The 23,989-nt window shown below is 42.3% G+C and overlaps 2 protein-coding genes across 3 annotated transcripts in view; one reads left to right on the top strand and one right to left on the bottom strand.

The window, feature by feature from the left end:
- The first annotated feature begins 703 nt into the window (after positions 1-703).
- Positions 704-5,607, top strand: hacd4 (3-hydroxyacyl-CoA dehydratase 4). Its single transcript, XM_026352992.1, has 7 exons — positions 704-1,001; positions 1,847-1,953; positions 2,122-2,249; positions 2,347-2,456; positions 2,904-3,010; positions 3,355-3,486; positions 4,023-5,607. The coding sequence occupies exons 1-7, from the start codon at positions 955-957 to the stop codon at positions 4,103-4,105; spliced, it is 714 nt and encodes a 237-aa protein (XP_026208777.1). The 5' UTR covers positions 704-954; the 3' UTR covers positions 4,106-5,607.
- The window catches only part of focad (focadhesin), a 34,630-nt gene continuing 14,449 nt past the window's right edge, over positions 3,809-23,989 (bottom strand). For both annotated transcript variants that reach the window (XM_026352991.1, XM_026352990.1), the window contains exons 8-44: positions 23,699-23,908; positions 23,506-23,593; positions 22,996-23,189; positions 22,160-22,420; positions 20,213-20,317; positions 19,874-19,975; positions 19,626-19,753; positions 18,891-19,017; positions 18,674-18,808; positions 18,016-18,066; positions 17,570-17,653; positions 17,170-17,308; positions 16,782-16,970; positions 16,315-16,436; positions 16,126-16,218; positions 15,376-15,464; positions 15,003-15,044; positions 14,757-14,865; positions 13,570-13,686; positions 13,120-13,358; positions 12,948-13,037; positions 12,536-12,683; positions 12,237-12,356; positions 10,864-10,986; positions 10,632-10,709; positions 10,447-10,518; positions 9,966-10,068; positions 9,771-9,851; positions 9,467-9,595; positions 9,278-9,393; positions 8,590-8,850; positions 7,365-7,454; positions 6,978-7,155; positions 6,670-6,767; positions 5,890-6,141; positions 5,639-5,714; positions 3,809-4,450 (exon numbers count right to left, since the gene is read on the bottom strand). In XM_026352991.1, the coding sequence (XP_026208776.1) occupies positions 4,377-4,450; positions 5,639-5,714; positions 5,890-6,141; positions 6,670-6,767; positions 6,978-7,155; positions 7,365-7,454; positions 8,590-8,850; positions 9,278-9,393; positions 9,467-9,595; positions 9,771-9,851; positions 9,966-10,068; positions 10,447-10,518; positions 10,632-10,709; positions 10,864-10,986; positions 12,237-12,356; positions 12,536-12,683; positions 12,948-13,037; positions 13,120-13,358; positions 13,570-13,686; positions 14,757-14,865; positions 15,003-15,044; positions 15,376-15,464; positions 16,126-16,218; positions 16,315-16,436; positions 16,782-16,970; positions 17,170-17,308; positions 17,570-17,653; positions 18,016-18,066; positions 18,674-18,808; positions 18,891-19,017; positions 19,626-19,753; positions 19,874-19,975; positions 20,213-20,317; positions 22,160-22,420; positions 22,996-23,189; positions 23,506-23,593; positions 23,699-23,908 (4,713 nt within the window). In that variant the 3' untranslated portion in view covers positions 3,809-4,376. The remainder of the gene's footprint in view (positions 4,451-5,638; positions 5,715-5,889; positions 6,142-6,669; positions 6,768-6,977; positions 7,156-7,364; positions 7,455-8,589; positions 8,851-9,277; positions 9,394-9,466; positions 9,596-9,770; positions 9,852-9,965; positions 10,069-10,446; positions 10,519-10,631; positions 10,710-10,863; positions 10,987-12,236; positions 12,357-12,535; positions 12,684-12,947; positions 13,038-13,119; positions 13,359-13,569; positions 13,687-14,756; positions 14,866-15,002; positions 15,045-15,375; positions 15,465-16,125; positions 16,219-16,314; positions 16,437-16,781; positions 16,971-17,169; positions 17,309-17,569; positions 17,654-18,015; positions 18,067-18,673; positions 18,809-18,890; positions 19,018-19,625; positions 19,754-19,873; positions 19,976-20,212; positions 20,318-22,159; positions 22,421-22,995; positions 23,190-23,505; positions 23,594-23,698; positions 23,909-23,989) is intronic.

Raw genomic sequence — 23,989 nt, forward strand, 5'->3', positions numbered from 1 at the left:
CAGTTCCAGATTCATGATTCTCATCTTTTCTGTCACTAGAGCACCATATGTGGATTCATCCGCTGCTGAAAATAGTCCCTGAGCAGTTCAAAACTGATACTACACTATAACAAAGAAACTATGACTTGAATTAAGTTTATAAACCAGCAAATTCCACGTTTTTTTCATTTCAACAAGCATATACCAAACATGATTAAGAAATGAAACTATTTATTTATTACTGAAGTGTTTGAAGAGCTTCTGGCAACCAATGAGTTTGGAACTGAGCCACAGAAAGTTGAGTCAGTCTGACAGATTTGAGTTGAAAACTATGATTTGATTACTTTTAGGTACAGTATATAGAATTCACATGTAATGTAATATATGCGCTTCAATAAGACACTGGTTTATTTGATTGCCTGTAATAATATTTCCACGTGTGAGTAACACTAATATACAGTATTAAGAACTTTGAGCTTCCTCTTTCCTCCTCTTTCTCTTTCACTTTCAGATAAAGTGAGCAGTGAGGAAGCACACTGCTGCTGTGTGGGTAAAAATCTACTGCTCCAGGGCCCCTAAAGGTTTTGACTTGCCCCCGTTTTGAGCCAGACATGTACAGAGTGTGTGTGTGTGTGTGTGTGTGTCATTTCCCTCCTCCTGCCCCCGGTTTCTTCACTCGGCTCAGTTTGCGTGTCCTATGCGGGCAGCACTACTTCTTTACTCTTTTCTTTTGAGGAGGCTGGGACTATCTGACGTCACACTTTCACACATGGAACCTCCACTTCCGACTCGCTGTCAAGCAATAACTGTTAGAAGGAAAGAGGCAACAAAGCACAGATATTACCACATTCCCCACTCCCGCCTGTGAAGGAGGAGGGAGTAGGAGGCTGGTCTCTGTTTACGGGGGGAGAACAGCTCCACAGAACCACATATTGGACCTAAAAAGACAGTTCTCCACCCACTCGGACTGGGATTATGAGAGGCTTCTCTCATCTGCAACAAAAGGACCAGGGAACAAGAATGTGAGTGAGTATTTCAAGTGACTTCCAGTCATGTGTGAATGCTCACTTTGGGAGGAATTCAGGGCATGTTGAGGAATGACAGGTGAGGCGTACACAGTAGAGAGGCACAGACGTGCAGTACGTTGAACTATCCCTTCAGTAACTAGTGTTTGAGCAGCAATCATGTCACCTAACTGCAGATCAGCTTGAAGCTTCAACTCATGGATGCTGGTTGGCATCAAGTCCAGCTTTCCTAGTTAGGAGTCATTTGTTCCCAGAACGTTCTCACAGTAACCTTCTGGATTAACCACGTGGGCTTGAACAAACCTGTTGACAAGTAGTAATGTTGTTTTTGGACAGTAGCGACTTCCTCCCTCCAACTCTGTCATGAACACCATTAATTCATTGTTGTTCATTCATTGTTCAATGTTGTCCTCGTGGTGGACAAACATCGTTCACAAAGCTCCATAAAGTGGCCCATAATATGTGAATGATGGACCTTAGGGAGGCCGCAGTCAGGATTCATACCCCAGTCTCCTGTATAGAGGGCAGCGATGTTACCACTCCACTATCCAGCCAATAATATGTTAGAACATATTCTGAGATCCTCTGCAGGTCTAATACACAGTATCTTCATTTAGATTTGATTACAGTACTTAACAGTAGTTCATGTACTTTATGAAAATGCTATTATCAAAGTGTCAGTGTTGGCACTTCTACAGTAAACAGATCCTTCTGACATTTGCAACTTGCCATAGCAAGAACAGCACGTGTGCCGCTAATAACATTACTCCAACAACTAACTGGAAACCAAGGATGAAACCAGCCAAATGTCATCTGTGATTGTTTCATTTGTTTATCTGCAGGCTCAGCTTCAGGCTTGTCTACACCTTCTCTTATAACCTGTTCCAGTTTTCTGGACACACATGGATCCTGGCTAATACCATAGCCAGGTTTCTCACATTTGGTCAAGGTAGGTTTAATGAAGTCAGACACCAGGAAATGACAGTGGACAAAAACACAATGACAAATTAATAAAGCTCACTAAGAAAGACCAGCTATTCAAATAATTACTGAGAGCAGGGGTAGGATACGACTCAACAGTACAGTATATGATCTGACAGGATCTTTGACTCTGCAGATGCCTTAGCAGACACTTTCTACTCTGTGGGCCTCGTGATGAGTCTCTGCCAGCTGCTCTCCATCCTGGAGCTCTTCCACATCGCAGATGGGATTGAGAAAGCCAGGCTCCTTCCTCGCTTTGTGCAGGTGTGTGTAGCAGCTTGACCTCACAACAGAGTTTTACTATCAAACATATTAATAGCTGACGCAGCTGACAGACTGAGCATGGTTACTTGGTTCTCAGGTACTGGAGAAGAACCTCCTGCTGATCCTGGTCATCCTGCTGGAGGAGATGCAGAGCACACCAGTCGTATGCGCCCTGTTCTTCCTGTGGAACATTATGGACCTCTTACGGTGCGACAGTCCTTTTTGTTTTTTTTTATCTGGCTTGATCGGGGGGGTTAGTCCACTTGGACTCCATGACTACTAGTTAGATTTTAGTGGCAAAAGGTCAAAGGTCAAGGTCTGGACACACGTCCATGTAGAGGCATTCAACCAAAATGCTGTAATTCTAGTTTGTCCATGTACCAACACTACTGATACTAACATGTAACAGTGAAGTGTCTTCTGTTGAGTGTTGACTATGTGCTCTGACACTTGATGCTTGTAAGGAACTCGTCTTTGGAGGCTAAATATGACTCAGTTTTCTTTAAAGGCTCTTTTTCTCCATACATTCTACAAATCAGATGAAAGTCATATCCTTAAAGTCACTGGTGAGATAAAGAAAAGTCGGAGACTTTCTGTGCTTACCTACTGACAGGTGGTTTATAAAACTGTGCCCTTTGTGTGGTTTGTTGGCAGGTACCCACATGAGCTGCTGTGTGTTATGGATACACCTTCCATTGCTATGCTTTGGATTCGCTACACACTCTGGATCCCCTTGTATATCTTGTCCGTCATTATTGAAGGTGACTACATCATTTAATTTGAAAAAATTAAAGTTTTACTAATTGTGAAAGAGGCAGTTCTAAAACGTAGGAAGACAAATGGGCAGCTACAGTGCAGCTGGCCTACTGAACAATGCAAGTCACTTGAATGTGTCACACACTGCTGTTGTGTAAGAGAAATAGTATGTAGACAGGAAGTGAGTTGGCAAAGCTGAGACGATAATGTCAGAAATGTGTGTGGAAAGCACATTCCAGTTGAATTTCAAGGCAACCAAATACACTCCAGTGAAGAGAACTGCTCAGAGTGAGACTGTAAACAGGAAACTACATGCATCAGTATGTTCTCCTTCTTCTATCTTCTTCAGGTGTCACTGTTTATCAGGCTCTCCCTTACATTGAGCCACTTGCATCCAGCCTGTCTTCGTTGAACTCAACGGCATCAGTGTATGTTCACCTCCCTTTTATCCTGATGGTCTACCTGCCCATCCTCACTCTTGGTAAGAAGCATTCAGACCGACTATAGCGGTACAGATAACAGCAGCTACAGTGGTGGGCCCGCCCCAAAATTAGAGGTTTCAGTGAGTATTAATGTGCAAGAAACTAAAACAGGCTGCGGGTTGGTGGAGCGGCTGTGCGGTGGTTGATCTCAGTTTCAGAACTATAGTCTTTACACTACCAGTAGCTGTGATGATTAATGTCAGGTCCACAGTGACAGTACAGTAAAACACATATGCTGCTTTCAAAACAATGTGTATGAACTGAGTATTGATGTGCTTTTGCTAGTTTAGCAAACAAAGTAGCACAAATGATTACGGCCACTGATTTACAGATTTGATTTACTACCCATGTACAATACCCGTGTACATTTGGAAATACGGCAGGCGTTTGGTTTGCGGCTGTCTTTCTTTGTAAGCAATACTTGCACTGTAATGAGCATCTTTTAATGATGTTGCGCGGCATAAGTAATAATGGAACCACACTATACAAACACCTGTGCACAGAATAGTTTGTAACTGTGGTGTTGTCCCTTCAGGTGCCTCTGTAACGGTGTGGCAGCTGCTGAAGGAGAGACAACACCACCTGGAGAAGTGGAGTAAGAAAATGAAAAGAGAGTAACACTGTCACAAAGGACTGAAGCTTTGAAGTCAATCCTCCAGGAACGTCATCTGAAGTTCAGATTTGTCCAAAGACAATCATCATTTTGAAGTGGAGCTGCAGTTTCTATGTAAGCTCAAAAACACTGTAAAGGTATGTGGTTCTCAACACAGTCGGAGCAGGCAGGATGCAAGAAAGATGCAGTTTGTGTTTTAAAGACGCAGCGCTGTTTTCGTGAAGACTTTCTGCGTGCGTTGCCATGGTAACAGCATGCTGTGACTCTTCCTCCGGGCTACCAGCCATAAGCTCTGGTCCACACAGCTTTCTTCTTGAACTCAGTGGAGGACTTCAGGGCCAGCAGGGCAGCTGAAACAACAACAACAACAACACGCAGCATCAGATGAACCAGTCCCACAATCCAATTCTGCCAACATTGTGTTTTTGCTATGGTAAATATATGTTACAGTGTTTCCTCCACTACAGAACACTTTCACTTGCTCATCAAGTCATTGCACTGCAAAGACAAATATATGTAGAATTTGAAGCCTGCATGAGCTGCAGTATTCAATGAAACTGACTACTCTCCTGGTCAATATCACTAAACTGTTAAATAATCACCACTCTCACTATTGAAGGATGTTCCGATGTTGGAGTTGGCTCTTAAATACAGACCTTTTTATGTTTTCCTTTATTTCTATTTCACATTCATTGACTTCATCCTCCTTATGCTTCAGCTAAAAATAAAGGTTTAAGACATGGACAGTTTCATGTTGATGTATTAACTAAGTATCATTTGACTGCTCTATAAAGGCCTACACATGCTTCCTCTGTTTGGTTGGCCATTTTGAATGGTGTTAAAGTTCTGTGTTAAAGCTCTTACTTGTTTTTATAGAAACGTCGGTTTTCTTATTATCTATGCGTGTTAGAAATAGGTTGAGAAGGAAGTGGTTGGGTTGGGGTGAGCCAATCACCAAGAAGGAAGTGCAGGCTAGTTTCAAAAACTGAGCCCAGGCCACCGCAGTGCCTCGCGGCCAGGTAAGATGGTACAACCCAGGTATTATAGTATTCTGAATCAGCCTTTAGCATACTGGATCCTATTTAATCCAAACTTTTATTGTGGCTCGATGCATGTATGAATCCCTGCCTCATTTCTTAGACCAACACCTGACTCAGCTCATTGTCCTATCAGATTGAGATTATGTCACATATATGAGCAGATTATATAAAATGTGTTACAAATATATATATATCTTTTGGTGCCTAAGTAGTGATCCAGTGAGTCAATGGTGGGAGAAAAGAAACCGCTCTGGATTACGACGGTAAATTTAACACAGTATTTCACACCACCATGTTTATGTTGGTACCTTAAATGAAATATTCACATCTTCATTTCTCTGTGTGCAGACATTAGCAACCGAGCCGATCAGAAAACCAAGTATGAACGTCATGTGTCCACTTCACTGCTGTGTTTGTGTGGCTCTACATTCCTGTTGTGCTTTACATCTTAAACTACTGCTATTGTCTGAGCGCTGTGTGTCAGATGGCGTTTTTCACCTCTGGCTGTGCTGATGGTCGTAGCTGATACATTCTGGTCAGGACCTTCTGTGATGCTGAAGAGCCAGTCAATGAACTGAGACACACACAAAATACATACTGTCAACATCCTTTGTGACAACTGGCCCAAAATGTCGTGATTATGTCAAAAGAATTTTATAGTCACACAAATGATGTTATTGTCATTATTCTTGTTCCCAACTCACAGTTAAACCATCAACACTAACATACTGTAACCTTAGTGGACTAACCTTGTGTGTCTGGCTGCTCCAAGGCTCTTTGTCCAGGAGCAGAGCCAGGCTGTGGGGCATCCCCAGCAGGCAGTCGGGCAGGGTGTGTTCAGTGAGCGACTCTTTGCCGTACAGACTGTGTGTTAAATGTGGTGGCTTCGAGCCTTGTTGCCAAGGCAACAGCTGGGCCCTGATGCCAAGGAGGAGGGGCATCAAGTGGTCACCCCAGGAAACTACAGCAGCAGCAAAGATATGAAACAGGAAGTCTGTGGCCTGTGGAGAAATAAAGGAATTAACCATATCAGCTAGTAAAATACGGCCTGGAAAGGAAATAGGAAAGTAAACACGAACAGTCTAACAAATCAATCAAACCCAGTTCAGTTTAACAGAAAAATATCTTAGTATTTAATGTAATGTCCACTTTATCATTACTTCCCACTATGGGAAGGATTGTTATAGTTTGATCATATAACAACTCTTCCTTATGGAAAAACATAAGATGCTCTGTTTTCATTCCATTTTTTCTTATGAGAAATGTCATCTGGTCATTAGTTTGGTCACATCTGGAAGACTGCACATTGCGGTGATTGAGCACAGCTTTTAAACGTCTAAAAACGCCCCAAAACAGCTCATTGAATAGTTACTACTAAATTTAATATGACATGTTACTGCCTTTTTAATTTGAGTCCTTATCCTTCATCTACATGCTGAAACACACGTAACCACACACGTTGAGTCACAGTGACATGTAGCAACAAAGCTCTGCCAGCCCAACAGAGCGTACAGCGCTCAGAAACATACCAGTTTGGTGTCTCCACATGTGACGGACTTTACACCATAGGCTACATTTCGGATGTGACCCATCAGCTCCAGCAGCCACTCCATTCGTTTGGAGACACCTGTGATAAAGAGCAAACTATCTCAACATAAAAATCCAAAGATGGATGATAAACCATTTAATGTAGTGCATGGACAAATATCTCTTCATGTTATTGGACCTATATTTATTGATTGAGGAGGAGAAACATATCGTCACTTAGGGACTTATTATTCCTTCACTCATATGATGTGAATGAAGTGGAATCTTTCTAGCCGGTCTCTGGCCTGACCTGTGATGGAGCTGGCAGCCAGGCGACACTGATAAAAAGTCTGCAAGAGGAACCAGCCGCCTCTGCTGCTCGGCCAACCACGCAGCACGCCGGCGATGATGTCATTGAGACCCAAGAGAGGGACTCTGCCCTGAGAGATCAGGTAAGTCAGGACGAAGCAGCTCTTCTCCATCTGAACCTAAACGTAGACACACACACACACACACATCTGTAGTCAATGTATAATGTATAATGTTAAACTGAACATTATACATCCCAGCTGGTGATTTTTTAATGATGTTTAGTTTGTGAACTGGTGATGATCTAATAAAGTGAGAATTGAAAAAAAAAAAAAGGTAGCCTGGCTCAACATGTTGCTGAAAGCAGAGAGAAACCTTCAGGCTGTACCTCTGAGACTTGAGTGATTCGGTCAATCTCTGTATCAGACATCTCAGACAGACATTTGGCGACTCCCACGTACAAATCCACTTCATTATCCTGAAAGAAATTCATTTATCATTAGAAGACGAGTTAAAGAGAACGCTGTTAGACTGGAAAAGGCTATATTTTAGTGCTTCTAAACCCTGTTATAGACCCTGTGTTATAGATCACAACATTTTATTACACAGTCTGGAAAATGTCATTGGGCTTAAAGGAACAGTACTACTCTGGTTTAAATCATATCTATACAGATATATAGATTCCAGTTTGTGTATGTTAATAATGAGTTTTCAATGCACACAAAAGTTCCACAGGGTTCTCTGCTTGAACTGATTCTTTTCACTCTATATATATCCCCCTTATTATTAGGAAATACACAGAACTTTAATACATAAATTTCCATTGTTATGCAGATGATACCCAGCTATACTTATCTATGAAACCCGGAGAAACTAATGAATTAATCAAACTTCAGGAATGCTTAAAAGACATAAAGGCCTGGATGTCCTCCAATTTCCTTCTCCTAAATCCAGACAAGACAGAGGTTATACTGTTCGGGCCTAAAAATCTCAGAGACACTATGTCTAATCATATTCTCACCATTGATGACTTAGTTCTAGCCTCAAGTAATACTGTAAGAAATCTCAGAGTTGTCTTTGACCAGGATATCTCCTTTACTTCATACATCAAAGAAATCTCTAGAACTGCCTTTTTTCACCTAACAAACATTGTTAAAATTGTGATAAAAGTGATGCTGAAAAACTAGTCCATGCATTTGTTACTTCCAGACTGGACTATTGTAATTCCTTATTAATAGTTTGTCCTAATAACTCCTTAAAAAGCCTCCAGTTAATCCAAAATGCTGCAGCCAGAGTTCTGACTGGAATTAGTGAGAGAGATCATATTTCTCCTACGTTAGCTTCTCTCCATTGGCTCCCTGTAAAATCCAGAAAATAATTTAAAATTCTTCTCCTCACATATAAATCACTTAATAATCAGGCTCCATCTTATCTTCCAAATGTGTTTTCAAATGTAGAATGGGAGGCAGAGCCTTTAGCTATCAAGCTCCTCTCCTGTGTAACCAGCTCCCAGTTCTGGAGGCAGACACCCTCTCTACTGCGTCTGCCTCCCGAGAAAAAAGATTTGGGTGGTGAACAAGTGGCTTCTGAAAGTGAAAACACATATTTTGTACCTGGAGTTGATTGGGCAGGAGGTTGAAGATTTTTTCTGTGGTGGAGCAGAGGATGGTCCAGCAGTTGTTAGAGGGGTTTGGCATAGCCATGGCCTGAGCGAGGCCCTGCAGCAGGGAGCAACACATGGACAGACGTTGGGGTCGGAGGTCCTCCTGGAACTGCTGCAGGCCCAGACTCTCCATATAGACCTGGAGTTTGTCTTCAGCAACATGTTTCATCCATAAGCCCAGGTTCTCGAACAGGTGGGCACGGGTCTCATACTGGAGGAGAAATATTGTATGTATGTGATCATGAAGGCATCAATTAAAGGAGAGTGGACATGTGCTTTAGAGCTCCCTTGACTTAGAAAAACATCCAACCAGTATCATTGTGCTGGTCACATCAGCTGATGTGATCCATGCTCGAGATCTCAGAAGACTAACCCTAACCCTATAAATGGAGAGGATTTGGTGCTGTGGCTACTCTCCATGAATGTTTAATGGCTGTGTTTTATCAACTTAGACATATTGTATCTGTTTATATTCGTGACTTTGGTAAAGATCAGATCACATTTCATTTCCCCAATTACAAGTGAGATTGAGGTGGATTATTTGCTGTGGTTAACGGGAGCAGCCGAAAGAAGAAAAGGAGGAGCTGTTTGAGTGTCAGCTGTCAGGTCAGTATCAGCCCTACTCAAGAACAACTTACACTGAGACTGTGCACAAGCGGTGGTGAAAGCCAGGAGCCCAGAAAGAGAGATGCACTTTGGGAAGACTGAGCTTGACATTCTGCCAGCACCACACACTGATGCTGTACGTCTGCCCCTGTCAATGAAAAGAACACTGAAGTCTGACTCGTTTATTTTTAAGTATGCATGTATGACTGAGTGACTCTTACCAAAGCCGAGCCTCATCAGAGGAGTCAGGATAGCACTCCAGTTGATGGGTGGGTACTGGAAACTGGCCCCAACTGACGCCAGGGAGGTCAGGGCAGTCTTAACCAGAGCTGGATGAGAGAACTCTGGACCTGAGTCCACAGGAAGACAGGAGGTTAAAAGACAAAGCTTGTTTTGAATTGTGAAAAAAATAAAACTGTTAATTATTTGTTAGTGCCAAACATGAAAAGATACCACTGTACTCTCTTCATGAGTTTTTACAGTCCCTTTTGTCAGTCGGCACCCGAACTGAACCAGTCCACTAACCTTTCTTCCCAGCTTCTGTGAGGAAGTCAATGATGGATCTGATGACACTTTTCTCTGAGAGGTAACTGAAATCTTGAGGAACTGAGAGCATGACAGGAGAGAAAGAGCAAAATATAACCAACAGGTCCACATTTTCAAGATAGATAGTAACTGAACTTGAGCCACTTTCAGACGCCAAGAGAGACCCTCGCTTACCTGCTGTGTGGCTGTGACTTGTGGACATGTGGGCCAAATGCAAATGACCCAGCAAAGAGACACTGTTGGACTGTAAACCAATGGCCCCTGAGAATGTTATGACCTGTAAAAAGAGCCAAAAAGCTCATTGTACTGAGAGAAGGACAATGCAGTGTACTTAACTAACAAACAAATGGTTTTAAATGTGCTCCACACAATAAACCCACTACAATATTCAATATCTCATGTGAAAGTTGATACATTGGTCCAACTGCATTGAAAAGATAGGCTTTATGATGGCAATATTGACATTACAGTAATTACAGAAATATGCATCGATCAGCCACAACATTCAAACTACCTGGTGGATTTAATGTTCTGATACACAGCCTCACACAGGGCAAAATGTTGTGAGTGATCAGCAGAAGAAAGGATTCACACTAATCAGAACAATAATAATGAGAGGAGTTCACATTCACAGAATAAACAGCACTAACATTACCTGTATGATAGCTCGTATAACCTCATTGAGCCTGCTCTGCTGCTGGGAGGAAAGCTCCAACTTACTGTTCAGCTGTGATACAAGACAAAAGTTACGGTGAACCAGCGGCGAGAGAATGTTATGTCTCAAACAGAGGAATATGTCCTCTTTGAGACAAAAACATGAGACTGAAGAGGACTTTTTACCTGGATGAGGTAACTCTCAGATCCTACTAGTGCAACCAGACCGTTGACAGCAGCCAGTCGCTGCATAGTGGGACAACCCTGCAACATGTGATGTATGTGTAAATAACAATCTGAGGAGTATGAATTAACAGTGATGGTAGATTCTGCTAGGATGTCCATAAACCACACTAGGATTTAGACTGAGAAGGTGCAGCTGTAAATATGAAGAAAATGTAGAGTAGCTGTGGCAGACCTCAGCTAGTAAGATCTTGATCCAAGCAGCCAGCAGACGAGGGTGGATGTCCTCTGCTTTGCCATGACCGGATATCGACAGGCCGTGGACCACCAAACCAAGAGCCAAGGAGAATCCCGGAGTCTGGAAAAAGGATGAGAACACATTGAATAATTACCTTATAAAAGCTAATTGTAAGCAAGTCAGTTGTTAGCACAAGTTAAGAAAATGATTTTGGAGGTGTGGACGAGAGCTACTTCCACTGACAGAAACCACTTTTACTTTTTGAGTTTGCGCCACACAAGAGGAATACGCCTATGTGAGCCATGCCTCAGCGAAAGGAGCTTTCAGAGAATTTACGATCATGAATGGATGATTTACATAAAAGTGGAAAAGGTTACAAAGTGATGTCAAAGACTTTAGAAATTCACCAGTCTACATTCAGACAAACAATCTACAAATGGACACTTTGGGACTGTGCTAAACTACCAAGAAGTAGATGATCAGTCAAAATGATCCTTAGAGCACAACAAACACTATTTAATGCGGTAAAGAAACAACCCTGAGTGACAGCCAAAGATTTGAAGGCATCATTGGGACTGGTTAACATTTGTGTTCATGAGTCTAAAGTAGGTAAAGCATTGAACAAGCAGGGTGTCTATGGCAGGACACCATGAAGGAAGCTGCTGCTTAGTAAGAAGAATGTATTGCCACATGCCTGAAGTTTGCTAAAGAGCACACTGACACTCTCCAGCAGTATTGGCAAAATGTTTGTGAAATAATGAAACTAAGATTAAACTATTTTGAAAGAACACAGACAAAGGTCACTGCATATCATTATGAAAACATCAGTCAAACTGTAAAGTATGGTGGAGGAAACATCATGATGTGGGCCTGGTTTTCTGCATCAGGGACTGTCCAGCTTGCAGTGATTGAGGGGAAGATGAATTCCCAAGTGTATCGAAAAAAATCTTTTCAGACTGTCTGTACGTCAGCTAATACTCTGTAGAAGTTGGGTGATGCAACAGGACGATGACCCAAAACGCACAACAGAATGGCTTCAGAAAAACAAAATCCACCTTTTGGAGTGGCCAAGTCAGCGCCCAGACCTCAACCCAATACAGATACTATAGAACAACCTCACACATGAGACATACAAAGAATATGACAGAGCTAAAGCAGTTCTGCAGCTAGAATGAGCTACAATTCCTCCTGAACAATGGAGCCACAGCTGTCACTGGTGGACAGGCAGAAAACTACACTGTTGTATTACAGAGTTGTTGTCAAACTGTGTGCCACTTGACCAAACTAGGTTTTTACTTATTTGTCATGAATCATGCAGCTGCTAATTCTCCTGAGACAATCACACTGACCCAACACCCCCTCCTGCTGACCTGCTGGCTTTCCTCTGTCAGAGTGCGCAGAGTGTTCATGACCTCTTCAGCCTTGGCAGCATCAATAAGACTTCCCCTGAACGCTGAAACACCCACACACGCCACAGTGTACGCCAAGACCTGCAGAAATGGGCATATTGTTTAGAAATCATTTTCATATTTTATTTTGGTATTTTTATAATCTATATGTTGACTATACTGAGTTTTTAATAGTTTGACTCATATTTCACGTCTCCTCCGCAAAATAAGTCAGGTTAGAAGATTTGATTATTTTGGTGAAAAGCCTGTGACCTTCATACCTCCTGCTGCATGCGTCCCTGCCCACTGCTGTCCTGCAGGTTGGACAGTAGTTTGTCAAGTATCTGGGTGACACGGACGTGTTGTCCTGTCTGTCCAGTGGTGCAGAGAGCTGCCAGCACCAGACCCAGACCCAGAAGACAGCCAGTACTGAGTAGGGGAAAAGAAGGAAGAGATCATCTAGTAAACAACCAAGAAACCAATCTGGACGTTTCACATTATGTCTAAGACATCAGACAACAAAAAACTATTCCAAAAACGTTTAGTGGTAATTTACTTGAACCATAATGTATCTGATAGAAGTGATACTGATGATATTATTTGTGATATATCCCTTCTTTAAAGTAAACAAAACAATAATGAGAGACAAATTAATAATGATAGAGTCAGTAGAGAACATGGACAAGAACTGACTTGTATTCCAGGTCGGGGTTAAAGGAGCAACTTTCCAGAGCATCCAGAGAGTTGAGCAGGAGATCAGAGTCCTTCTGAGCAGGGACATCACTACATAACAGAGAGACACAGATCACAGAGGTCAAACCACAGTGAGTCAGTGATGAGTAGAATCTCGACATCTACTCCTTACCTGAGACGTTGGTGGTGCAGACTGGACAGCACCATGCCCAGCGCAAGGCCGGAGTGGAACTGGACTGCCTGGGAGTCGTCAGCGGTGGGTGAGTCTGGCAGGCCGACTCGTATCGCTGACAGGACCTGGTGTAGACCGTCCCTCTGCCACACCACCAGCACCGGCACCAACAGGGACAACGCCAGGCTGGCACAGGAGCGAGCTATGGCACTCGCAGTGTTCTCACCTGAGTAGGAGCGCTGAGGAGGAGGAGGAGAAGGAGGAAGAGGAGGAGGAGGAGGAGGAGGAGGAGGAGGGGTGTCTGTTATTACCTGTGAGTGTGAACTCTCTATATTTGTGATTGAAGGCAATTAATCACAGCCTATGATCAACTGACAGCACTGATTCATCGTTAGTTATTTAGAGAACACACAAACAAGAAAAAGTGAAAAAACAGAGCCTAAACCTTACATGGAGGAACCATGGGAAAACCTGTCCTCTGGCCTTGTAGCTGCTGCTGATGATGCTGAGCAGGGTGTCGAGCACCATGGCCAACCAGCTGGCTGTGGGCACAAACTCTGGTCCAGCCTACAACAAAAAGTCAGAACATTTGTAAAGATCAGACTGCACTATTGACTGCACTGTTGCTAGCTGAGAAGCAAATTAAGAACACAACCATTAGAGGAAGATTTTAAATAGAGCTGTTGTCTGACTAAGACAGTGAAGGATGAGTTTGATTTTAGTGTTACGGTGTTTAACACATGAACTTTCACTGTTTGTTCTGGTGTTTTTGAGGGGTGAGTTGACAAATACAGACTATTACCAGAGTGGTGCACGTGACTATGTACTATAGAAAGAGAGCCTGCCCTCTCTCTCTGCTCTGCTACCCTCTGCTGTGCTCTGTTACACTCAGGTTGGCATCTTATTTAAATGACAATAAATAGAACTTATTATCAAAACATATTAATCAAGCAGAAACGAACTGAGGTTCTCTGATTGGTGAGAAGAGTGAGTCTCATTCAAAAACCCTTACAAGTAAATATCACTGCACTGTTTCCAGGTTGTTTAATAAGTCTGGATCATAAGAGGCTTCAACAGCACCTCTTCATAATAAGTTACTGCATCTGTAATAGATGCACATTCAGTTAATGCTGGGCGGTAGGTTCATTCTTTGTTAGGTACTCTAATGCCAGAGCTATCTGTTCTTACTACAATAGTCATGTAAGCTGCTGTTTTCTTGCACAAGCCTGCATGAGTCAGCTTTTCTAGTTAAGCTTGAGCAATGACAGCAGCAGCTGAAGATGACAAAAAAATACCAAAGAAAGTTAATCAAGCTACTTCAGTGATACAGAAACGTCCTAGCCTATATTTACAACGTTTACAATATGTACAAGACTGACAACTTCACTCTTAATGTTTTCCTTTGTTGATCTTGCCTGTATGACATAGTTATTGTGAGATGGTTTAATTAAGGAAACTAAATTTAAATCCTGTTTGTTTCAACACAGAAAAAAAATCTATACAAACTGGGAATTGTCCCCTGAAATAAAGAAGTAAATAACAAATAAACAAATAACAATAAATACAGAAATAAAACCGAATCATTTTAGTTTGTATTAAATTAAATGAGTGATAAAGTGACTTGTGCAGGATCTTACCCCGAGGCTGCCGTCACTATCAGCAGGCAGGTTGCTCTCATATTTAGCGAGGACAGCAGCCAGGCTGCTCAGAGCCAAGATGGAGTTTCCCTGAACAACAGGACTGTCCCTGAAGCGCACACAGCACATATAGTACATCTGTTACCACCGGGCCTCAGAAGACATGAGCCAACATTTCTGATTGAACTTATAACACCATAAATCAGGGAATCAGGAAAATGGAGCGATCACAAGCAGGAGACTCACTTTGTAGCAGCTTTTATGACGTCTGCCAGCTGATCTCTGGCCCTGAGAGGGTTGGGAAGAAAATAATAAAACAAATAACAAACAAACAAACAAATACAAATTAGGGAAAGAGAAAAGAAAAACAGACAGTGTTTTAAATGCAATCATTAAATGATAAGTTCTATGAGTGCACACACGCTGCTTTCATCTCAAACCAGGGCATCTTTCACGTAGCTCATAAAACATCAGCACTTAACAATCTTTTGTTCTAGCAAATGAGAAGCCTGACTAACATATGAATTCACTCATTCTCTATCTGTATTTAATGTAAGTGTGTTAGTGTGTGTGCAGTGAATACAGGTAACGGTACAGTATGTGTGTAAGTGACTCTCACCACAGCCAGGCACAGTGCAGTTTGTACTGCAGCTCCTCTGGGTTCTCTTTGCCTTGTTTCTGCTGCATCTCCAAATCAGCACGTCGACCCTGGTCACAAAGAAAACCAGAGGGAACTGCAGTAAAATATATTATATCCTGAACATACACTGAACGTCCAGTTCATTCTCTCCAACTCTAGACTCAGACATTCAGTTTAGTGTTAGATTTCTGAAGCTACGAGATATAACTTGAGATAGAAGAACTGAAATTATTTTCAGTATTAGCACTGAGGCAAAAACTTGTTTTTGTATGTGTATGATCTATGGTAGACAAGACTAATTCCCAAAGATGTGATTTCTATGTTTGAAAATACATAATAATGCCAAATTAAAATGGCAACTCCACTGATAAATGCTCTATGATTCTAGCTGACACACAAACTGATAAAAAGTCACAAAGACACATGTGTGACAGTGCATCACATATTAAATAGAAGCTTTGCTGAAGCTGATTGTGTACCTCAAAACTAATTTCATTTTAACATTAAAACTTACTTTATTACATTTGTGCAATGTTTGAAGAACCTCAGAATAAAGATCTCACACATACAATAAAAAAAATCCATTAATTAAATTTTTATATTCTGCAGCCTTCTATGCCAATATGTATAAGCCTTGTGTACCCTGTTTAGTCAGAAGTGATTTTATAAAGAATATCTGTTGTATTTGAGATCTTGACATCGTAAACATAGTTTGTCAGATGCCCCTACCTGTAAGACAGCGTGGAAAGCTCGGCTCATGAAGCCCCTCCAGGCCTGGGGTGAGAGCAGAGCTCTGTGCCATTCAGACGGTTGAATGTTCACCTACACACCAAAAAAAAACAAAATGTAGAGTAAAGCAGTTAGTTTGTCAGCTGTTCAACTCTGTGAGATTCAGAGGAGGAACATGTTTAGCTGTACCTCATGAATGAGGGCTGTCAGGGTCTGCTGGTAGCTGCGGCTGCGGTTGATGAGGAAGCGATCAATTGGTTTCCCGTCGCGGTCTGTTTGCACTGGCAGCTCATAACAGAGCAGCAGTCCAGCTAGAAAACAACACATAGAATCAGGCTCAACTATTTTGTAGGTGCAAACTAAAACTGTTAACTCACCGCCACTGCATCAGCACTATGCTTTTATGGTATTGACCTTGCATAGAGTGAAGTACAATATACACACACTGGGTTCACATGGAAATGTTGTCTGTTATTCCTTGTTTTCCACCGCTGCCAAAAATACTGTTGAGATTTGGATTCAGCTAAGAAGCATTATGGTTCACATAGAGCCTGAACATTTAAGAGGGAGTTGCCACTTTACCCCTCACGACCTCTTTGCCCTCCATGCACTTACTCAGAGATAAAACATATTGTGTTTCACATCAGTTTAAACACCTGCTAGTCCAGGTTTCAGTCCAGGCTGCTTGTTTTTCTCGTAGGTCTTCAACATGAATGATGGGATTCCTGCCACTGTCTTCCCCTGGTCTGAGCGCAGGTTCCCACCTCTCAGAGCAGAAAAGTACACGCCCCGTGGCATCTGACTCATTTCCTGCTTCACCAGTGATGTCAAGAAGAGCTCGAAACCTGAGAAGAAGAGTAACAAGGTGAACATCTGTGAGAAGAGTTAAACTACTGTATGTAAAGTTGAAGTTCTCAACGCTGATGATAAGCAGTGGTACAACTTCACACTGTCCTCTAACCCACGACCCCTCACTGGCCTCCCACCACAAACACTGCACCATTATGAAAGATGCTCTTTGCCCACAGTACGAGTGTAATTTACCTGGCAGAACAGATATGTGGGTCAGAGCCATCAGCTTCACGTACGATGAGCCTGGGATGGACAGATCTCGCTCTTCTTCCTCTCTCTCCTTATTCTGTTCATCATCCTCATCTTCAGGAACGTTTGTAGCTGGTCTAGCCTAAAGCGCAGGCAGAACATGAAGTGATTTAAACAAAGAACTAAGATGTCAAAACCTGTCCGTGTACTCTAATTCTACGTTACAACTTGCAAATTCAACTGGCACCGGCTAAACCATAGAGCACAGTTCTAATTAGAAAAAAAGTTTCATGCCACTGTGTTTGCCACATATTCATATATTTACATTAATACACTATTTAATTAGCATGAAATGTTGATGTTTTAGACTTTGACTGTTGAAGTTGTGGAGCAGCACTCTTACAGCCTCAGGAAGGAAAGTTATTGTGTGGACTTGTTCAGGAAACTCTGCCAAAGCCCTGTAGCCACAGATAGCCACCTCTGGATCCTGTTACAGCGCACACACACACACACACACACACACACACACACACACACACACACACACACACACACACACACACACACACATAAAATTTTGTATTAGTAAAGCTTCCAAGATGTAAAGAATGTAATGATTCACTAACAAGTAAACAAGCTTCTTCCAGTTTGAAACACTTTTGTCATTCTGTTGACACTGATCTGCAGCACTAACATTTTTCTACCTGTTCAAATAACAGATAGTAATTGGAATTATCCATAAAACCTTTTAAAAATCTGCAAACTATAGAAACAAAAACCCCCAGCTCCGGCAAGCCCAGATAAGGAAATAGTGGAAACACACACAGCAGATATCTCCAGCACACAGACCTTGGTCAGGGCATAACTCCAAAGAAAGCTGACCACCTCCTGTCTCAGTTTCTAGGAGAAAAACAAAGTAAAAGTTGTTTTTAAAGCAATAGTGTCTTTCTATTTCTTTTTAAAAACCATACTAATAGATCAAGTGGCTCAGATAAAACCTCTGTTATGGCCTTACTATAATCTATTCAAGTGTGGTTAAGACATCTGTGAGGCTGTCACTCTGAGACACAATAACACATGTGGTGTGGATATTATTACTGCAGAACATTTGAAGCTTGCTAATAAGAAATTCAATCCCTTGCAGGCTGTTTGTTTGACTGGGCTGCCGTTCATAGTACTGTAGCCGACTCTGTCTCATCTGTTTTGTTAGTGCTGGTTATTACACATGAAGTTGGCAAACTAACCAGTTTTATAGGTCTATAGCATGGCCCGCATTCTGCTCAAAGTACTGGATACAACTGGACTCCACTGGTAAGGCTCGAGCAGTACATCTCTGCTAACAATCAGTTTGATTTAAAAATAAAAACATGGTACTATTGTATTTTGATCTACACAGCCACAGCTTGGGTTAACTAAGACAAGCTCAAACTGATAAAAAGACATAGAAACACATTTCTGACAGTAAATCACATACTAAACAGAAGCTTTCATGAAGCCGATTGTGTACCTCGTACTCCTCTGATTTGACAGTGAGCTGTGGAACCAGAGCCAGCAACTCAGCTACGGCTCTGACCACCAGTGGACGGTAGTCACAGCTGAGCTCAGGCCCCAGACTCCTCCATGTTGAGATGATGTCCACCACCTGCAAAATCATATATGTCACTCAATGGCTACACTAACTATACACATAGTAAACAGTGACTACGTATGGGCATGTGTGAGACCTCAGCGCGGCACAGCTCCCGCAGTCCCTGCAGGGCAAGAGCAGCAGGAGTTGCCATGTCTGGTCTGGTGCACTGGCTCAGAGTGAGTGTAATGGCGGCCAACATGTCACCTCCGTGCTGATAAGGCCTGACACACACAGACAAAGGCAATTCTGTGATACATGATGTACAGATCATATTACATAACGTCATGCTTCCCTAAATTAGGCTAATTTCTTACAACCTTGTTTTAAATAACGCAGCTCGACTTCTCTACTTTTCACTGAATGCTCAATGTTTTTTTTCACCTACAGTATCAGTTTCCTTCCTGAATTGCAGATCAAATCTGACATGTGGTTTGTAATTCTGATAAGTAGCACCCAGTGCATCTGAAACAGTGGGAGCATCTTCGCTCTACACAGACTGAAGAAATGCAACTAATTCATTTCTTGCAACTTCCCTTGGACCTTCTCCAGGTATCTTTAGGTCTATAACAAGAAGTCACCTATTATTATCCAATCAGATGCTTTAGAAATGTTTGGTCCACTGAACTTTGGATAGAACGTACATATGAAATTGTGATATATTGCACAGATTAATTAAGATTTATTCGTAAGTTCTTTTCCTTTGGTAAGCCAGTGAGCCAGGAACTACGACAGTACATCTTAACTTAGCAAATATAAATGTGATTTAAATAACGAGAGCAACACTTCACATCATATCACCAAAAAAGCAGCGGGTATTTGTTGGTCCCACCTCTCTGTACAGACGTCTCTGATGCAGGCAGCCCTGGCCAGAAACTGCTCCCACTGAGCGTCCCTCCCCACCACCACCCTGCTGTCATGTTGACCCAGCAGACGCTGCAGCTCTGGGTAAACTCGATCCTTACAGAAAGGGACAGAGTCAGTTGTGAGTTAGAGGCAAAACAGGAAAATGATGAAATCATAAAAACGGGCTAAATATATGACGTTTGTAATTAATTATGAACATGTCTTATTTCAAACCTGTTTCTTCCAGAGAGCAGTCATGAGGCGCATTGCCACAGCTCTCAGCTTGGGGGCGCTGGCCAGCATGTTAAGAGTCTGCAGCACCATGGGGACACAGAGCTGGAACATCATAGCACATGGTGCACGTTAGTGGTCTTACACAGTCTAATCAGAGCTGTTCACATATTCTCACACATCTCATTATTAATACCAATCATATTCTTCAACCAACAGGAATTCAATGAACTGACATGATGGAGATGATGATGATGATGATGATGATGATGATGATGATGGAGAACATGCAGTGGTTTCTATTACATTGTCAAACTCATTATAAAGTTGGACATACAGTACCTTATGAGTCCCAAGGCTTGGCAGGCAGTTCAGCACAGCATGAGACAGGCCTGGATCCTTTTCCTTTCCCAGTTTGAACAACAGAACAGGGATGAGGGAAGGGACCTGTAGACACACACACACAAATAATACTGGATGGACTACATTCATTTGTAGACCTGTTCCTTCTTGTAGCTTTTGCCAACATACAGGGCTGAATAGAACCACATCTGTGACTATCTCTGTATCACAGTCAGCTTCAATTTAGACCACATTATTTAAACACAACACAACAATAAATACCTTTTTAGCCACTTGGGGGCAGCAGAAAACTGTAAAAACAACACTGCTCTTTAAAAGGGGGGTGTCATCTGCATAGGGATATCAAATAGCTACACAGCTAAATCCAGAATAATGTGATAGAAAAAAGTGTGCAGTAGACGCAGCTGGCCATCACTCCCACATGAAGCTGGCTTTGTCGTCCAAGACTTGACTCTAAAAAGTTCTCTGAAAAGCTCTGAAAAGGGTTAAGAGCTGTGGAGACAGCATTAAGATACACAGGAATAACGACACACTGCACCCTAACTCATGGGCCTGGACAATTAAGCCACCTATGAACCTCGGTCAGTTAAATCTTCTAAGATCCAAGGTAGCGAGTGAAGTGAAGGACAATGCTTCATCATTCCCTTTGTTACTGAGGTCACAAACAGGAGCTAGTCAGGGTCCTTGGACACATGTAGTCAACGACTCGGCAGTGTTAACAGCCTTTAATTAGCACTTACTTGTGCCCTCCACCTTGGCTGTTGCATAGCAACCATTTCACCTGCTTGGCATGAGAGGTAGAGTGAGGGGCACAGAAAAAGAAATTCAGGTCTTACTTCAAGTCAAGGTCAGTTGCTGATCCTAAACCATGACATTCAAACCTGTTACATCACCTTTGCGCCTACACACAGTGGTTAGTGGTGTTACCACCCTTATCACCTCTGTTATGGCAAAAGATACGGAGAAGCTAAAAGGTCTTTTGAGTGTGGAGGGACTTGAAGCAGGCAGATGTGGGCTGATGTGATAATACAATGAGGGAAATCCAATGGACTCAAAAATGCAAATAACCTTCTACCAACACATCAAACGCCTGGTGCAAGTGGCACTCTGGGAGCAATTAAATCAGCAGGGGAATACTCCTTGAGACATCTAATGAGCCCGAGTAATGAGGAGCACATAACTCCATGTGATATTTCACATCATCTTCTGGAGGTAGTGACTCGTTTTATAGTCCCAGAGCATCCGAGGTAAATCTGTCAGTTTCAACTTCTCTCTTTAAAAACTGAGAAAATCCAGCAGCAAAGGTGAGAGAAGATTCAAGAGGAGGAAGAGGAAGAAGGAGAAGAGTCCAATTCTAAATCAACATCAACAGCAAATTATATCCAAGAAATGTAAAATGAAGTACATATTGTAAATGAAATAATACACTTACAGGTTCAACCCCTACTGAGGTTTTGCTGATCACAGACCAGACCAAGACATTGCTGAAAGAACTCAGTCGTAATCCATTTATCTAGTTTTTACCAAACAACCACAAATCACATCTACTTCACAACTCACTCTAGATTTTTTCTCATTTCAAATGACTAATTACTAATGTGTAATGTTCCATTGATAGTTCAGTAGCTGATTAAAAAAACCCCACTGGATTTACTGTATGTGTGAATAAAAACAGTATCTTTTAAAAACAGAAGCTCAAAGCAGCAGAGTGGTGAGGATGCCATGACTCTGCCATGAGCAACTGCCTTTATCTATTTGTGCTATGACATAAATAGCAACATGTATCTGAGAAATTCTGGTACAAAAAAACATCTTGCCTTCAGTTCAACTGTATATATTTTAGTTTAAGCGAAGCACATTTTTCAAATATTCAACTAACATAGCAGAAGCACTTGTGTGTTGGACTGAGACATGTGGATTATCTACCTGGCAGGGATCTGCTGCAGCGATGGCCTGGCTCGCGTTCAAGGCCAGCTGGCAGACGTCTTCCTGACCCGTGATAATGAGATGGGTCACAATGAGGGTGAGGGTGCACGGCAGACGCTGGCTGACTGACAGAGCCGAGCGCACCGAGAGCAGCCAATCGGCCGCTGCCGCTGGATCATCTGCCACTTTACGCAGTGTGGACAGAGCCACACTGAGCTCGCTGTACCAGGAACTAAGAGGAAGTGCCAACACTGGATCAGACTAAACAGGAACAAAACAGATGAAAGGATCAATCAAATGTTATTTTACTTATCAGCTAAAATTAATCTACACTAAAATACCCATTAACAACTATTTATTAGGTACACCACACTATAAAGTCCTCGTCATAAATCTTACTGTAGATGTAACTAATCAACTCCAAACTGAGTGTATATTCTCTAGCACTGGTAAAATTCATAAAATGCACAAACAGAGCTTTACTAATCATGGGATCTGTGGTCCATAAACTGTGACATGAAACATGTTGACCCTCAGCAGTCCAGAGACTGTCGCAATAGCTCAGTAACAAAAAAAAAGTCTATTCAAATCAAACAAAAAGAAAACATTAAAAAAGCAAAAAGCAAAAGAGGAATCCACTGGATCTACTGTAAATGTGAATAAAACAAAGGATGATATGACTCTTCCATGAGCAACTGTCTGTATTCATTTTTGCAGACTGTTATTTATTTATATTTGTAATGTCTGTCTGTAATGTCCACTAAAAATCAAAAAGGAAACAGGGGATCAATGGTGACATCCAGCCTTAAAAGTTAGGGATTACAGAAAAATGGTACCTGCTGCGGTTTATCCGTCTGTCTGCTGATGCTGCGGAGTAGGCTGTGGGTCAAATCTTGGTTGAGCATGTGCGTCCTCCGGTCAGTGAGCGGTTCAGTGAGGCCAGAACAGGACAGAAGCTGCAGCGCAGGAAGAAGCAGAACTGGGCTCAACCAGGGACAGAGGTCACCCTGCTCTGGGGTCAAACTCAGAGCTGAGTTACACAAAGAGAGGGGAAGGGGAAAAAAAGACAAGGCAAACCACTGATGAAGGTTAATGAATCCATGTGAGCAAATTAGGTGGTAATGTAACAACAGAGCAGGAGATGTAAACGGGAAAATCTAAACTGTACATATAATTACTAAACTAACTGCTGCAGTACTAGAAGAAACAGCTAGCCCAGCTCTGCCTGAAGAAAACTAAATCTACCTGCGAGAACCTCTCAAGTTCATGAATCAAAAAACTCAAGTGTGAAAACAACAACTAGCGGTCTAAGGCCATGTTGTGATGTACTGTAGGTGAAGATTTACCCAGACGGAGCAGGCTGGTCTGCTGAGCTGCGGGGGCATCTAGCAGGAGCAAAGCAACACCCATCATCAGCTCATCCACAGGCAGCTCCTACAGACAGTGTTCATACACGTAATGTAGCACAGTGTGTACTGCTGATCAGTTTACAGAGAATGATGACCTAGTCTTACTGGATGCTGAATGTTGCTGTGTCACCTTTTGGCAGGCAGGTAAGAGCTGCTGTACTAAGCTGAGAAGTGGTCGGCAGTCTCCGTTTAACTCGAGGCAGCGCTGACAGGCGCAAAGCAGCTGCAGAAGCAGCCTGGTCCTCTCAGTCCTCCAGTGCTCCGCAGATGCTTGGAGGAGACTGTGAAGAAGAGTGTCGACGAAACCGCACAGCTCCAGCACTGCCTCCACGCTGTCCACCTGTCGGTCACAGAGACGACTACAGCTCTTTTACTGTTTCCTACAAAGCAGATCGGGTCTAATTCACATTTTGCTGTAAAA

The sequence above is a fragment of the Anabas testudineus genome, chromosome 18 (assembly GCF_900324465.2).
Source record: "Anabas testudineus chromosome 18, fAnaTes1.2, whole genome shotgun sequence".
Classification (NCBI taxonomy): Eukaryota; Metazoa; Chordata; class Actinopteri; order Anabantiformes; family Anabantidae; genus Anabas; species Anabas testudineus.

Bases quoted from the DNA above. Each gene is read 5' to 3' on its own strand.
- hacd4 (XM_026352992.1), top strand. From the start codon at position 955: ATGAGAGGCTTCTCTCATCTGCAACAAAAGGACCAGGGAACAAGAAT. The intron at 1,954-2,121 runs GTAGGTTTAATG...TTGACTCTGCAG, and splicing joins GTTTCTCACATTTGGTCAAG to ATGCCTTAGCAGACACTTTC. The intron at 3,487-4,022 runs GTAAGAAGCATT...TTGTCCCTTCAG, and splicing joins CCTGCCCATCCTCACTCTTG to GTGCCTCTGTAACGGTGTGG.